This window comes from Scyliorhinus canicula, chromosome 4 (genome assembly GCF_902713615.1).
Source record: "Scyliorhinus canicula chromosome 4, sScyCan1.1, whole genome shotgun sequence".
Lineage (NCBI taxonomy): Eukaryota > Metazoa > Chordata > Chondrichthyes > Carcharhiniformes > Scyliorhinidae > Scyliorhinus > Scyliorhinus canicula.
This window is the reverse complement of record NC_052149.1, coordinates 155342205-155359874: the sequence shown is the minus strand read 5'-3', so window position 1 is coordinate 155359874 and position 17670 is coordinate 155342205. Positions and strand designations below refer to the sequence as shown.

General features: G+C 47.3%; 1 protein-coding gene across 2 annotated transcripts in view; it reads right to left on the bottom strand.

Moving 5' to 3' along the window:
• The window catches only part of LOC119965102 (semaphorin-4B-like), an 89810-nt gene that overhangs the window by 3710 nt on the left and 68430 nt on the right, over nt 1–17670 (bottom strand). For both annotated transcript variants that reach the window (XM_038795400.1, XM_038795399.1), the window contains exons 10-12: nt 13934–14153; nt 9695–9804; nt 2883–3046 (exon numbers count right to left, since the gene is read on the bottom strand). In XM_038795400.1, the coding sequence (XP_038651328.1) occupies nt 2883–3046; nt 9695–9804; nt 13934–14153 (494 nt within the window). The remainder of the gene's footprint in view (nt 1–2882; nt 3047–9694; nt 9805–13933; nt 14154–17670) is intronic.

The window sequence follows — 17670 nt, the reverse complement described above, 5'->3', positions numbered from 1 at the left end:
ACCCCTTTTGAATTTAACCGCCGATTATTCAATTCGATAAGTATGTATGAGTACTCAAGTATGTACTCAAGTATGTTGAGTATAAGAACTGGGACCAACATGACCCTCAGCTGGAAGTTAGCAGTAATACTGTTATGATAACAGCTGCAGGAGAGCCACATTTGGACACAAGCTCTGTTGAACTACTAACCGGTGACCTCTGCTGGAAAGTGCATGAAGGTGAATGGCAAGTGAGGGCAGGATTTGGCTTTATTGCAGTAACTCTATAGTCCATTAACCTGCAGACCTTCAAGCCTGGGTTATCTGGTTCACTTGTCCTCGCATAGGACAGCAGACGGTGGTCAGTCCTGGCTGGTCTACAAGATATCGCCTCAGCCACATATAGAAGGATGTGTCTGACACTGGCAGGGTTTGGAAAAGATCAGACTGAGGCAATTGAGCGAAGGCAAGGATCCAGCAGAGCACATCCTGAGCAGATTTCCAGATCCGGCTGCTCTAGATCTGCCACGACACTGGTGACATGGGGCCATTAAACGGAGCCGTTATTGCCAATCACATACACAATAGTACAACTACCAGAGGCTCAGGCAACAGTTCTGCCTGCACAAGCAACCAGCAATCTTGCTTCTCCATCTCAATATGCAAATTAATCCCCAGTTGGCAATCAATAGCACAGAAACAAGCTGTAACATTTCTTTACAGCAGAAATTGCTAAAGTGAATAATTACAAGCACAGGTCTGTTTAAAACTTGGTCTAAGTGCAATCCTGACTGCTGTAGAAGAAACTCCAGCAGTAAATACGAAGTATGAGAATATTATTTATTTGCAACTTTTAAAAAATTGTTTTAGAGGAAAGTGATCTTATAAAACTTCACCAATTACTTTTCTTCTCCAAAGAATGTTGATTCTATCAGAAGATAAACAAATTACCTTCCACCTCACCCCAATCCACTTAATCCCACTTAATCACCCCAATCCAGCTTCTTTTCTAACTTGCTCTAACTGACACACAGTTCAGCCTGCCAATACCCAATGGTCGTAAATTATCGACCGACATCCTTGAAGCGAGAAAATGGCAGAAAAACGGAAATAATACAAGAATTCTACTCCGTGGAATATGGATCCAGTAAACATTAAAATATAAATAAAGCATTTGCATAGCACCATTTTAGCCACTAGATGTCATAACAGGTCAGTTCACCCAAAGAAGTAACATCCAAATGTTTATTCCACTGTCCAAAATTGTATTTGTCTGACTAACCCAGCTCTCCCTCAATTCTCGTACTCAAGCCCTTAAATTTCCTTCACTGTGCTTAGCAAGCTCATATGTACAGAACATTGATAGTATTCAGATTTACTTAAATTTACTTCTGTTCTTTAAAACAGAAGGGTGCTCAAGTGGCTAGTTTGGAGGTGGGGAGGGCAATTCATGGGATGTGAGGGTGGTAGATGAGCAGACCATTGACTTACCGCCTCTGCATCGATTAAGTCTGGCGTGGGAAGGCCCATGGTCGATTTTCCTGCGCTACAATCTATTGAGGCCATTAAGTCGACAATCAATCAATTACGGGCCTCATTCTGCCATTGCTAGTACTGTTAGTATTAATGATTAACGCAGTTGTGTGTAGGCCTTTCAGGTAGGGGAGATGTTGGAGGAGTTGGAATTTCTCCTTCAAAGGCATTCAATGCCTGATTGAGGAGTCCAGCATTGAGACGTGAGTTTTTTTTGGGGGGGGGGGGGGGGGGGGGGGGGGGGTTGATGATGGGGGTTGCTTGCTGAGAGGCATCCTCTGCCCTTGCTGCTGACCCCTTACACTCCCCATCCACTACCTGCAACCTCTACCCTGCTGAACCCCTCCTGCCATGAATTAACTTTGAAACTAGAGGTGAATACCTCTGGAATTATTTCCTTTTTAAGTATATATCCAGTTCCCTTTTTGAAAGTTGCCACTGAAGCTGCTTCCACCACTCTTCCAGGAAGGGCTTTTCAAAATATATCAAGGCATTGTGCAAAAAGAAATTGCTCATATTCTACCTGGTTTTTCTTGTGTAGTTAGGAGCCTGATTTAAAATATATTTATTCTGTACAAGTTCCCTAGGGTACAGGAAACTCGGCAATGGCAGGGAGATGCAGCGCTGTCTTCACAAACTAAGTGCCACTTTCGCCACTTCTTGTAGGACAGGAGAACAGGAGTCAGGTCCCTCAAGGAATTCTTCTGCCTTCCCCAGCTGTGGCCAACAGCCACCACAATTCCTAATTTCATTGGCCTCTTAGCAACATTCCTAATCACCAATCTCAAACCAGCTTCCCGCTTAAAGTCCTCTGCCCAGCCAAATATTTTGCCTCCCGCCAGAATTTGTGATCTCCGGCCTCTCCCCAGATCGCTGGCTGCCTCTCCCAACTCCCCGGTTTTCAACCTCCCACAGTCACTAATCAAAGGCCACTTCGCAGATAAAGGGCACCCTGGAGCTCCCGTCAGCTCTCCAAATGCAGGCTTCAGCCCAGGCCCACCTGATCACTGGCCTGTCTCCAGGCCATCCCAATGATCTCATTGTTTCAGCCTCCTGCTATTAGTTTGCCATCCCACCTGCTAGCCCAATGGAGGCCATTCTGCCAGCTGCGAGGCAGGAAACAAAGCTAAAAAAAACTAATAAGATCCTGCGTTACATTTGACAAGACTCCTGCATTGCCAGCCCAGCTGGCTTCTTTGGCCCCGACCACAACCTTCATACCGCCTCATACATATGGGGGTGATTAGATTTGTCTGAACAGAGACACAATTAATTTTTATTGACACCCTCGTGGTTCATTTTCATGCCTTAGATTCTTTTCTCTTCACCCCTGGGTGAGAGTGTATGACTGTTTGGTGATCTCTTCTTACCTGTTTGAAGAATGTTTTTCATTTAATTTGCATCGAGATGTGAGTTTACTCCAGCTACAGTGGGGATCCCGGGCAAAGATACAGTCGTAACAGGTCTTGTACTGTTCACAATCTGCCATCACAACTTGAATAACTTCAGTGGGAGAGCCAATGTACAGAAACCCCTGGAGGAGGGATAAAAATAACACAAGACAGCTGTTTTAAAGTCAAGGTGTAATTTATAACGTTAGTGACATCTGGAGCGGGATTCTCCGCTATCCGGTGGGGTGGGCCGTACCGGCACCGAGGAGTGGCGTGAACCACTCCGGCGTCGGGCCGCCCCAAAGGTGCGGAATCCTCCGCACCTTCAGGGGCAAGGCCGGAGCCGGCGGGGTTGACGCCGCGCCAACCACCGCCAAAGGGCCTCCGCAGGCTGGCACGAGTTGGCACATGTGTGGTGTAGCCACCTGGGGTGACCACTGCCCAAACACAAAATGGAAGATTGCAAGGAATGCAGGGAAAATGGACATGTTGTAAAAGGCAAGCAGCTTGCAAACGCTTGTATATTTGGACTGCTGCAGAAACCAGTTTTGGCTGTTGCAGAAACCAGACAGCACTATGAAAAGAAAACAGTTAACATATTAATGAGGCGATACCGGGCGATCCCCAGGCACAATAGAAACAAGTAAACACTAATCGATACATTCAATGGAAGGCCAGACTTTTTGGCGCCAAAGAAGCCCCAAACAATAAGTTCCAAGAACTGCCCCAGTGATCGAGCAACTGCCCTGCTATTGGGGAATTCAAATCAATCGATTGGGAAGAGACCCAATCGATTGCGAGAGTATAGAGCAGGGGTGGGCAAACTTTTCCGTGCAAGGGCCGCATTCAGAAATTCACAATTCACAAAGGGCCGCATAGTATATTAAGTAAAATAATTACTTCACCCGGTTATGATTGTGGGCGCCTCATATAGAACATAGAACAGTACAGCACAGTACAGGCCCTTCGGCCCTCGACGTTGTGCCAAGCAATGATCACCCTACTCAAGTCAACGTATCCACCCTATACCAGTAAGTAACCCAACAGCCCCCCCACCCATTAACCTTTAAAAAAAATTTAAAAAAAAAAAAAAAATTTTTTTTAAAAAAATTTTTTTTTTTTTTTTTAATGACTTGGTGGGCCGCAGAAATACCTTTGGCGGGCCGCATGCGGCCCGCGGGCCGTAGTTTGCCCACCCCTGGTATAGAGGGTCCGCTCAGTTGGGCGCAAGTCCCTGAGAGGAGTATAAGACAGAGACCGCGACCCCAGCTCTCTCTCTCTGCCAGCCTCTCCTTGACCAGCCAGCCCTCCCAGCAGAACACCGTTGCAGCAGAAGAACCTTGAGGAGGAGAGGTCTGGACAGAAGCCGCTAGCAAGTAAGTCACAACGCACTGTAATTGAAAATATAGAAAAATGTGTCATTTGAAACATGGAAGTCTGGCAATATCTGGTCTGAGAGGGTACAGGGAAAGATCCCACAAAACGTTAATAGCAGCTGCAAAGAGCAGGATTATAAAATGCAGATTCTTTCTCACAAGCGGGTTTAGCAAACACACGGGTTTCATGTGGTAAGCTAAAACGATGGCTCACACCTTCATTGAAAGTAACTATCTCAGGAAGCATCTAGAAAAGCATGGATGAGAGTTTCAATTGAATTAAGTGACGAATGTTTAAAGCAGGCAGGTCTTTCAAGTCATAACCAAGTTCAATTTTAGCATACAGCTAAAAGCAAAGTTTCACACCTTAATTGAAATAAACTCTCTTAGTAAACCGCTGGAAAGGATGGATTTGGTGTCAATTCTAAGTGTAAAATTCTACGAACATCAAGTCAATTAAAAGAAAATTGGAGACGACCTGTCTACGAGAGACATAATTTAAAGTCAAAATCAAAGGCAAAGTTATGAGCTGGGGACAATTGGAAAATTAAACGATTCGAAATCACAGAAATAAAAGTAACTGTTGAAACCAAAGCATTTTTTAATCAGATCTGAGAGGAGACGTTATGCCCAAAATGAATAATTAGTTGTATTAAAATGTTTACATCAAAGATATTTTTTAACTATCAAAGTGAAACAAGCTCATCTACAATAAAGTCGTTAAAACTTAATAACTCTTCGAAAGAGAATATAAACCCGAAGAAAGGGGACAACCAGCAGAGCCAGCTCTCACAGCTCGGTACATGGGAAGGATAGGACACAGCAACCGAGTTCACCAGCGAATACATCTCAAGAAGACCAGATTTTAAAGAAGATTGATTGTCAAGGTGGGCCTGAAGGTCCCTTCAACCAACAGGAAGGATCCAGAAGCAAGACACTTTCCAAGAAAGTGTTTGCAGCTTTTAAAAGAAAAAATATAATAATAAAATAACTTACTTAACCTGAAAAACTGTTTTTTTTTCTAAAGTCTACTTTACTTACTTAGCAATGCAGGACCCAGGATCGATGCTACTAAGGGGTAAGTAGGTAAAATTCTTCGGAGAAGGTATGGGTTATACCGGGGGATAACTTGAAAATATAGTTTGACCTGAATAGCACCCACCGAAGCCTGCATCGGAGTCAGGGAGTGAGAATCTCTGTTCACCATTTAGAATATCGACCCTTTTTTGGTATAGGGGGAATTCTAAGAATAGTGGTGAGTTTTAACTTCAGCACGCTACAAGATAGACACTCCTGACCCCCTGTAGTCCATAACTACTGGAAGCCTGCGGACCCAGGACAAGCTAGAGGCCGTTGTTCCCTGATCCGGCAGTCCCCTTATCCAGATAAGTATTTGGCCTATTAGCGGTAGGATTAGCCTAGTCTTATGGTTTATATGCATGATTAGTAGATTATTGTAATATAATAAACGTGTCTTGTTTGAACTTACTAATTGGTGTATGGTTTTATTGCTTTGAACTTCACCTTGAAACTTGTGGCGGTATCTTAACGATACCTGGTGACTCCAAAGCTAAGTAACGAAACAGAGCCAAATTGAGTGTTGAGCACACTCACCCAGAACGAGCAACAGTGGGAGCGCCAGTGTGTACTGGCATCATCCCAGTGCATGTGCAGGAGGGTTCTTCTCTGCGCCTGCCATGGCGGACCGTTACATCGGCCGGCGTGGAGGGAAAGAATTCCCTCACGATACAGGCCACCTGCAGATCGGTGGGCCCCGATCGCGGGCCAAGCCACCGTGGGGGCCTCCTCCGGGTCCAGATCCCCCTGCGCCCCCACGAGGACTCTGCAGGCCGCCCGCAGAGCTCAGTCCCACCGGTAAGGACCTGGTTTGATTTACGCCGGCAGGACTGGCCGCAAACGGGGGGTCCGCTGCCAACGGTCCCTGACCGGCGCGGTGCGATTCCCGCCCCTGCCAAAAAACTGGCTCTGGAGAATTCGGCAGCCGGCGTCGGGATTCCCGCCGCCGCCTGGCAATTCTCCGGCCTGGCAGGAGGTCGGAGAATCCCGCCTCTGATCTTTTACTTGCAGTTCTTACCCTGTTTGTCCCGATGGCAGCTCCCTAACTGGTACAATTCCGCAGGCAGTCCATGACTATTCTTATCGTGTGAACGTGATCCATGCGTTTCAGTGGCTTTTTCATCCACAGAGTGGCATCCCAGCCAAATGTGCACCTGCCCTCAAGTTATGTCCACTTGGCAGTAATTAGCAGCAGAAATCCTGAATAGGTACTTTCCTTCCTTCCCTTCCCAGCTCTTTGTAGTGTTCCTGATGGATTTTGAAATGTGTCCTTGGAATACAGGTGTGGTGAATGTGTAACCACTATAATTCACACTGTACATCACTGTGTCCCTGTGGGCTCCATCTGTGAGCCGTTGCGCAGCTCTGCCCACAGGGGGAGATGAGGAGCATGTACAGGGCAGGAAGTATAAGTGCTACGGTCCTGCGAGTCCGCCCTCAGTTCAGCATAGTCGCAGGCAGGCTCAACTGTAAGCCGATTAAAGCCACAGTTTACTTCAACTCGTGTCTCTGAGTGAATTGATGGTCGCATCAATAGGTACCACCAGCAAGGCCAGCATTTACTTGCATGTTCCTAATCTCCATTTGGAAGCTGGTAGTGGTCCTTCTCTTGAACCACTGTAGTGCACATGGTGAAGGCACTGCTGCAGTGCTGTTAAGATGGAAGCTGCAGGATTTTGACCCAGTGACAATGAAGTAACGGTGGCATATGCTCAAGCAGGGATGGTTTCTGACTTGGATGAGAACCCAGAGGTGATGGCGTTCCCTTGTCCTTCCAGGTGGCAGGCAACATGAGTTTAGGAGGTGCTGCCTTAACCTACTTTGGCCTGAGGGTGAAGGGAGCTAAACAGTACTGAACAAAAATTGAACTCATCCCAGTGAGGACCACAGCCTTATTATCAAAAGCTCTATAAAAATCCGCAGGTAATTTGGAAACGACAGTGGGGTGAATTCTCCACCTCCCCAACCGCATGTTCCTGGGCGGCGCGCCGTCGCCGGCAGCGGGATCCTCGAATCCGGCAGCCAGCCAATGAGATTGCCCATTGTGGCCACCCAATGCCGCCGGCAAACCCACGGGTGGGGGTGTTCTGCCGGCGGAACAGAGAATCCCCCCCTGTGTTTCATTCCAATTTTTTTGCAGTGACAGGAAAATTTGAATATAAAAGTACATGAAAATTTCCAGTAATTACAGCAGAAGTTCAGACTTTTCAGCAACTGAAAAGGTTTACTCTTCAGGGGCAGCAGGGTAGCATGGTGGTTAGCATAAATGCTTCACAGCTCCAGGGTCCCAGGTTCCAGGTTCGATTCCCGGCTGGGTCACTGTCTGTGTGGAGTCTGCACGTCCTCCCCCTGTGTGCGTGGGTTTCCTCCGGGTGCTCCGGTTTCCTCCCACAGTCTAAAGATGTGCGGGTTAGGTGGATTGGCCATGCTAAATTGCCCGTAGTGTCCTAATAAAAGGTTAAGGGCGGGTTGTTGGGTTACGGGTATAGGGTGGATACGTGGGTTGAGTAGGGTGATCATGGCTCGGCACAACATTGAGGGCCGAAGGGCCTGTTCTGTGCTGTACTGTTCTATGTTCTAATGATTGCAAATCTTCTCTTGTGTGTTTGAATGCAGGTGATCTCTACATGAGCCAATTGCATCAGAACAGCCGCATTCTACATGAACTCTTTTACAGCAGCAAGGCAGCACGGTAGCATTGTGGATAGCACAATTGCTTCACAGCTCCAGGGTCCCAGGTTCGATTCCGGCTTGGGTCACTGTCTGTGCGGAGTCTGCACATCCTCTCCGTGTGTGCATGGGTTTCCTCCGGGTGCTCCGGTTTCCTCCCACAGTCCAAAGATGTGCAGGGTAGGTGGATTGGCCATGATAAATTGCCCTTAGTGTCCAAAATTGCCCGTAGTGTTGGGTGGGGTTACTGGGTTATGGGGATAGGGTGGAGGTGTTGACCTTGGGTAGGGTGCTCTTTCCAAGAGCCGATGCAGACCCGATGGGCCGAATGGCCTCCTTCTGCACTGTAAATTATATGAAAGTGGTGAACATATAATGGATACATTTTGATCTTCAGTTCAAGGAAGAATACTGAGCAGAGGTTGTGTCTTTCACCACAGGAACAGAAGGAAAGTAAGAGCAAGAGTCATGTAAAGCTCTTCTTATGATATGAAGGTGAAAAATAATTGGGAATTAAAGGAGTCTGCGGTTATTTAATTTTCTTTGAACAATGAGCCAGGAGATTTGGGACAATTTACGTCCCACTCCAGGACTTCACTCAGTTTAAGGCCACACCAAATTAGGGAGGATAATGAACACGGGGGAGGACTGCAACAAATTACAAGAAGACATGAATAAACTCGAAGAATGGACATATCATTGGGAAATTTATTTTGATCATGTTGTGTGATGTATTACATCTTTACAAGAAAAATAAGGAGGCCACACACTACTTGGAAAATTAGAATTGAAGTGCGGTAAAGGATCAAAGGGATCTGGAGATAATACACCAATCACTAAAAGTTGCAACACATGTTAACAAGGACATTAAAAATGAAACCAAACACAAAGGTTTATTCCGAGAGGCACAGAAATGAAAAGTGGGGAAGTTATGCTAATCCTGCACTGAATCTTGGTTCGACCACTCATTGTGCACCGTGTAATTCTGATCATCATTTTACAGAAGGGATATAGAGGCACTGAAGACTGTGCAAAAAAGATGAACAAAGCTGACACCAGAACCGTGAGGTTATTCCTCTCAAGAAAGGGTGAACAGGCTGGGTCTCCACTCTCTTGAAAAGAGAAGGTTGAGGGTGTTACGATCTGGTGCTCGGCTGTAAGAATGATGCACAGAATGTCTAGTTCTTGACTAGTTGAAGTATTTTATTATAAAATAAACGCGTGGTAAAGATAGCTATGAGAAATATATTACAACTACTAATACTGATAAATTATCCGAGAGATACTGCAAGTATGACTATCCACGAACACAACTAACTCCCAACTCCTCGCGGTCGAGCCATGTGATAGATTTACACTGCCGCCTGCTGGTTGGAGGTCGCTTACATCATTATATACATGATTGCTTATGCTGATCATTATAGAGGGGAGATCAAATAGGTCTTTAAAATGATGAAAACACATAATCAGAGGGAGTGCTTGAGGAGGTTAGTATAGGTGTATTTCTTATGCTGATACGGGGAGGGATGGGAGGAGATGTGAGTGGAGCATAAATGTCAGAAAGCACTAGTTGGGCTGAATGGCCTATTTGTTCACTGTTCATTCTATGCAATAAACGGGTTTCCTTCTCGCACCTTCTGAAACTGAGACTCATGGTGATTTTCATACCTGATGGTGTTGAAGGTTCTGAATGGGCTGAGAATTTTTGAATAATTCCTTCTCCTCAATGATGTGACTGCTGGAACCAACCAATACAGCTTTGTGCAAACGTCCGTCACCTGCCAATGATAAAGAGGGGATGGTTTATGCCTAACTACAGAACAAAGCCAGAGGGTTGTTGAAATATCATATCAGCACTGGAACAATACCACGCAACCTCAAACAGTCTTTCCCCAAAGCCTCTCTTCCAATATCCAGCTCAGTGGAACTGGGCTCACTCAGACCTATCTGACCATGGTAAGAGCATTTCCAGAAATAGCTTCTATTCCAACCTCAGCACAATTCACTCTGGGGTCCTTCATGTATCTATCCTTGGCTTCCTCTTAATTCTTAACTGCATATTGTCCCTTGTCAACCTTGTCCATACATGGGATCACCTTCTGTGGTGTATGCTGATGACACTCTTCTACCATTCATCACTTTTTGCATCTACTTCGATTCCTCAGTGCTGTCAGGCAGCTTATTTGACATTTTGGTTGTGGATGAACTGAAATTCCTCCAGCTGAACATCAGAAGACCAATTCCATCGGCACCAGCCGGGAACTCCCTATCACTGCCACTGATTCCAGCGCCACACCTCTCATCATTGCAGACTGAAGAAGTATTTGCAAACTCGCCATCCAATTTAACCCAGAACAAAGCTTCTGAAAAAGTACAAAGACATTCTACTTCTAACTCAGTAATGTCGCCAACCTAGCCATCTATTTCAGCCCATCTATTGCTGAAACCCTCATCCATGCTTTTGTCACCTATAGACATAACTATTCTAATCAGCAGGTGAGGAGGAAAAGCACATTGATTGCAGGAACATCAAAGGCCAGTTGAACAGGACTCCAGCGATTAAAGGATTATACGTTAGTTATTGAAAGGAAAACACAAACATTGGGTGGAATCTTGTGCTCTTGCTGCTGGCTAGCTTGCAGGCAAGAAGGCATGATGTACTTAGACGGGTTGATGGCATAGTACCAAAACCCTGCCACCACCTCCGTACATCACCCCCTACCTGAATTAACTTCTGGGCAGCAAGGCCGATGGTCAACCTTCCTGCCCTGCTGCCAACTGAGCCTCTTAAATTGTCTCCCCTCTGGTGCTGCTGAACACAGAGGCTGTCCTGCAGGTGACTTCACCATTGCCTGATTAGTATGTGGTCCAGCAGGCGTTCTCGAGAAGAGACAACGCTGGTCTTTCCAAGAAGAGACAACGCTGCTCTTTCGAAGAAGAGACAACGCTGCTTTTTCCGAGAAGAGACAACGCTGGTCTTTCCGAGAAGAGACAACGCTGGTCTTTCCGAGAAGAGACAACGCTGGTCTTTCCAAGAAGAGACAATGCAGGTCTTCCCGAGAAGAGAGAAAGCTGCTCTTTCCGAGAAGAGACAACGCTGGTCTTTCCGAGAAGAGACAACGCTGGTCTTTCCGAGAAGAGACAACGCTGTTCCTTCCGTGAAGAGAGAACGCTGCTCTTTCCGAGAAGAGACAACGCTGGTCTTTCCGAGAAGAGACAACGCTGTTCCTTCCGTGAAGAGAGAACGCTGCTCTTTCCGAGAAGAGACAACGCTGGTCTTTCCGAGAAGAGACAACGCTGGTCTTTCTGAGAAGAGACAACGCTGGTCTTTCCGAGAAGAGACAACGCTGGTCTTTCCGAGAAGAGACAATGCTGGTCTTTCTGAGAAGAGACAACGCTGGTCTTTCCAAGAAGAGACAACGCTGGTCTTTCCGAGAAGAGACAACGCTGGTCTTTCCGAGAAGAGACAACGCTGGTCTTTCTGAAAAGAGACAACGCTGCTCTTTCCAAGAAGAGCCAACGCTGGTCTTTCCGAGAAGGGGCAATGCTGGTCTTTCTGAGAAGAGGCAACGCTGGTCTTTCCCAGAAGAGACAACGTTGGTCTGCCCGGGAAGAGGCAACGCTGGTCTTTCCCAGAAGAGACAACGTTGGTCTGCCCGAGAAGAGGCAACGCTGGTCTTTCCGAGAAGAGGCAACGCTGGTCTTTCCGAGAAGCGACATCGCTAGTCTTTTTTTCTGTACCCTTATGAAATGTTATATGTCAATTTTTTCATCCATTCTTAACAAAAGATCCATGCCTGAAACATTAATGTTTTTCAGACTGGCATCATCTGTCAGTTCTACTTGGTTTATGTTTTGCAAATATTCGGTATTTATTTTGGGTGCTTTCATAAAATTTCATTTTCTTCCCCCTTTTTAAGCATAAACAAGTTTCTCAGTACACCTGAATATACCAATTTTCCAAAGCCAAGTGACAGATCCCAAAATGTGGTGCAGACCTTCTCTATGGTGTTCCAGATGTACTGCTGGAACTCACCAAGGCTCCTTAGACAGCATTGTCCAAAACCACATCCTCTACCATCTAGAAACATAACAGCAGCAGAAATACGGGGATACCACCATCTGAAATCTTTACTCCTCGTCGTTCACCATCCTGACTTGGAAATATAACGCCATTATTTCACAGTCGCTGGGTCAAAATCCTGGAACTCCCTCCCTAACAGCACTGTGGTGGACCTACATCATATGGACTGTAGAGGTTCAAGAAGGCAGATCACCACCACCTTCTCAAGGGCAATTAGGGATGGCCAATAAATGCCAGCCTCGTCAGTGACCCCGACATCACATGAATGAATAATAAAAATAAAAATCCCCTTACTTAATCCTTTCACTCCCAGACATTCCAAATTAGCAGCATCCCCCCCACTCCCCCATGCCCCCCTTCCATTTCCCAACCCCGAAATGCTGAACCCCTTTTCAAACTGAGATCAGCTGCCTCAACAGAGGCCGGCGATCGATCTTCTCTGGTGATTCAGCGCTGCACCATTTACCCTCCGACTCTCAGAGGGGGTGATGATCCTTTTTTAAAAAAATTCCCTTAGGAACATGTTTTCCCAGCCAGTGCTGTACAACTGTGGATTGAGGGCATATGCAGGGGAATAGAGCTTTGTCATGGTGGCTGGAACCACAGAACTTTGGCTGGTTAGAGTTAGAGCTCCAGCTGTCTGTTTAGTTTTCAGGCTGGTTGGATCATCTGTAGATGAGACCTGGTGCTTACCTGGGAGTTCAGGTGAGATAATTGGTATGTGCAGGATGCCAGTGACAATGACAAGGCATGGAATTCTCACTAATCGGCTGGATCAAAATGACCAGTTCGCTGGGTTTTTACACATTTCAGAGAGCGGGAAGCTATTTGTCAACCAGATACATATTGAGCTTTTAAGACTTTAGGACTGAGGATTTTAACTTCAAAAAAGGCTTTTACAGTCAGGGCAGCACATTGGCGCACTGCTGCCTCACGGCGCCAAGGTCCAGTGTTCAATCCCGACCCCAGGTCACTGTCCGCGTGCAGTTTGCACATTCTCCTCATGTCTGCATGAGTCTCACTCTCCCAATCCAAAAGATGTGCAGGGTAGGTGGTTTGGCCTTGCTAAATTGCCCCTTAATTGGAAAAAAAAATAATTGGGTACTTTAAATTAAAAAATAAATAACTTAAGTAAATTTAAAAAGGCTTTTACCATGACAGTAAATGTGCCAACAATTTTCGTAGTGTTGTTTATACCTAGTCCAATAGATCATAGAATCCCTACAGTGCAGAGGGAGGTATTTAGCCCAACGAATCTACACTGACCCTTCGATTGAGCTCTCTACCCATGCTCAGTCCCCTCTAGCCCCATAACCCCATAACCTAACCGGCAGATCCCTAGACACTAAGTGGTAATTTCGCACGGCCAATCCACCTAACCTGCACATTTTTGGAATGTGGCAGGAAACCGGAGCACCCAGTGTAAACCCACGCAGACATAGCGAGATCATACAAACTCCACACAGTGACCCAAGGCCGGAATTGAACTTGGGTCCCTGCTGTTGTGAGGCAGCAGAGCTAACTACTGTGCCATCATGCCACCCTAGTATGTATGGTATACCTATGGTATAAACGGTGCTGATTCAGAGGAACATCACAGTGCAAGTTCGGGGTGATGTTCTCATGGGATGACACAAGAAGGAACAGCAGAATATACTCGAGCACCACAGAATCTTGCACCAACTTGTATTCTCAACCCCCTTTGGTTGCCAGCTCGCTGCACTCATTGACTGAAAATCCTAATATGCACTGGACATTTCCCCAACTGGTACATGGAACTATCACCAGGAAATCCGACTCAAAGGAGAGCTGGATGGACTCACTTGTTCCGAGGAAGAGAACGTCATATGTTCCATCCAAAGAGTTCACTTGCAATGCGATGATCTGTGAATACTGTGCATTTCTGTTCACAAGCCCTGGTTGATCGTTGATTGGGTGAACAACTTGGTGCACAAGAGGGTGGCTTCGGCTAAAGCTCAGCACAGCATCGGGTAAAAGCAGTGAGTTGTCAATTGAATTGTTCTTATGCCAGTTAGTGATACACTGTAACAAGGGAAAACAATGGGGAAGGGTCAGGATTCAGGTTTGCAATGTTGTATTTCTGCCCTTTCTTCTGCTTGGTCCTAATAGCCAAAGGCTTTATAGACTGTGTGTGTTTAAGATGTGTTCACAGACTGGCTATGCCGTTGTGGAAATACATACATGAGTATGTTTGTGGACCTCTTTTGTGTACCTGAATGTCCCACTTAATCCATACACAAATAGGTGTATACTTAGCCATTTGGGCAGCACGGTAGCATAGTGGTGAGCACAATTGCTTCACAGCTCCAGGGTCCCAGGCTCAATTCCCGGCTGCGCCACTGTCTGTGCAGAGTCTGCACATTCTTCCCGTGTGTGTGGGTTTCCTCCGGGTGCTCTGGTTTCCTCCCACAGTCCAAAGAAAATGAAATGAAATGAAAATCGCTTATTGTCACGAGTAGGCTTCAAATGAAGTTACTGTGAAAAGCCCCTAGTCGCCACATTCCGGCGCCTGTTCGGGGAGGCTGTTACGGGAATTGAACCGTGCTGCTGGCTTGCCTTGGTCTGCTTTCAAAGCCAGCGATTAGCCCTGTGAGCTAAACAGCCCCTGATGTGCGGGTTAGGTGGATTGGCCAGGCTAAATTGCTCTTCGTGTCCAAAATTGCCGTTAGTGTTGGGTGGAGTTACTGGGTTATGGGGATAGGGTGAAGGTGTGGGCTTGGGGAGGGTGCACTTTCCAAGAGCCGGTGCAGACTCGATGGGCCGAATGGCCTCCTTCTGCACTGTGAATTCTATGATTCTATGAATGATTCTATGCTCACGTTTACTGACATGGATCTAAATGTCTGCTAGGTTATATTTGTGCCTAAATGTATGAGCTTACAAATGATTTCCTTTCTGAGCATAGTTGTAATCCATATGATATTGTTGCTTGCTTCTTTACATGTCTGAGTGCATTTCTGCTCATGCGAAAATGTGTTTGTCTGTATGGAGGAGGATAGTGTGCCAGATATCCCAAAGAAACCTAGGTTAAATCAGGGACAGGGACTTACCAAAATTAATGTCAGCAAAACAGTAATTAACAAAATAATGCCACTAAAGAGTGACAAGTTACCAGAATTAAATGGTTCCAGCCCAGGGTTTTAAAGGAAGCAGGTGAGAAGGTTGCAGGTGTCCTAACTAATGATGCCTCGAAGTTGCGCAAAAACGCGACGCGGCCATGCAGAAACCCTATTGCTGTGCCAAGGTTGCACACAAGTCAGTCAGTGTGGAGAGCCCGGCAAAAAAAAACTGAAATGACCGATGCACTTAAAAAAATTGACCATGCACTGCATTAAAAAATTGAGAATATGCTGGCCCTAATCTTCCAAAGTGCTCTCAATTCAGGAATTGTTCCCTGAGATTGTAAAACTAAATATGTTACCCCACTATTTCAGAAGGAATCCAGGGAATTTCAGATCAGCTGGTTCGAATGTTGGGAGATTATTAGATTGATAATTAAGGATCAGAACAGGTCAGCATTGAATTGTAAAGGATGGGTCATGCCTGACCAACATGGGACGAGATTCTCCGTCCCGCCAACCCCGTTTTCCGGCACACCGCGCTCCCACCTCAGCGCTGTGAGGCAGCAGTGCTAACCACTGTGCTGCCCAAACTGTGGGCAAATAACTGAATTGGTTTGCAAATTGGATGAGCAGGAGACAGAAAGGGGGGATAATGGGTCGGTACTCTCATTTACAGGATTTGCCTCGTGGTGCCCCTCAAGAATCAATATTGGGCTTCAACTATACACCGTATTCACTGACACTGATGGGACAAAAAGCCACGTACCCAAGTTTGCGATGCCAAAAAGACTGATGGCATTGTTAACAGTGTCGATGGGAGCATAAAATTACAAAAATATATTTGTGGATTAAGTGAATATGAAAAAAACCATGGCAAATAGATTTTGATGTGGGCAAATGTGAAGTTATCCATTTTTGCACCCAAAAAGAATGAAATTTTCCTTTGTAAAAGGTGAAAAGCTAGAAACAGTAAAGGCCAAAGGAACTTTAGGGAGGCTGAGATGGCTTTAGAGAGATTGCAGAAAAGATTTATGTGAATGGCTCCAGGTATGAGAGACTTTAGTTATGTTGATAATTGGAAAAGGTGGGTTGTCTTCTCCAAGAAGAACAAGTTGAGAAGAGGTTTGATAGATGCATTCAGATTTATAAGGGGTCAAGAAAGAGAGAAACTGTTCTCATTAGGGCAGCACAGTAGCACAGTTGCTTCACAGCTCCAGGGTCCCAGGAGGTGTGAAGCAACTATTCCTGGCTTGGGTCACTGTCTGTGCGGAGTCTGCACGTTCGCCCCGTGTCTGCGTGCGTTTCCTCCAGGTGGTCCGGTTTCCTCCCATAGTGCAAAGGTGTGCAGGTTAGGTGGACTGGCCATGCTAAATTGCCCTTAGTGTCCAAAAGGGTTGGGTTAGGCGGGGTTACGGGGATAGGGTGGAGGTGTGGGCTCAGGTAGCGTGCTCTTTCCAAGGGCCAGTGCAGACTCGATGGGCCAAATGGCCTCCTTCTGCACTGTAAATTCTATGATTAGTGGTGGGATCAAGAACCAGGGACGGAATCGCCCGGGGCCGGCATAAATCCCGCCCCCACCGTGGCCGGAATTCTCCGCCACCCGTGAATCGGCGGGAGCGGGAATCGCGGCGTGCCGATCGGCCACGATGGGCCGAAGTCCCGCTGCTGACAGGCCTCTCCCGCCGACGTGGTTTCAACCACCTCTGGTGGCAGCGGGATTGGCAGCGCGAGCGGGCCCCCGAGGTCCTGGGGGGGCGCAGGGCGATCGGACCCCGGGGGGTGCCCCCACGGTGGCCTGGCCTGCGATTGGGGCCCACCGATTGGCGGGCGGGCCAGTGCCGTGGAGGCACTCTTTTTCTTCCGCCGCCGCCACGGCCTCCACCATGTCGGAGGCGGAAGAGACCCCCCCCTACCGCGCATGCGCCGATAGTGATGTCAGCAGCCGCTGATGCACTGGCGCATGCGCGAACCAGCGAAGGCCTTTCGGCGAGCCCCGACGCCGGCCGGCGGGTGTCAAAGGCCGTTGGCGCCGGTTTTGGCGCCAGTCGGCATGGCGCCAACCACTCCGGCGCGGGCCTAGCCCCTAAAGGTGCGGAGAATTCCCCCTTGGCAGCTTGATCTTGCGGGGCAGCGGAGGGGAAAGAGTGCGTCCCGTTGAGACGCTGGCCCGACGATCGGTGGGCACCGATCACGGGCCAGTCCCCTCCCGAGCACGGTCATGGTGCTCACTCCCCTCTCCGCCCCCCACAAGCCACAAAACAGCTGCTGGCACAATGTTCACGCCGGCAGCGACCAGGTGTGGTTGCCGCTGACGTGAACAGATCGGGAACGGCAGGCCGCAACGGCAGCCCGCGATTCTCCGAGCTGCGTGTCACAAAACGCGACACGTCATTTTGGGAGGGGTGGGAGAATCGCGGGGGGTGCCAGAGCGGCCCTCCCGTGATTCTCCCACCCAGCATAGGGAGCGGAGAATCGCG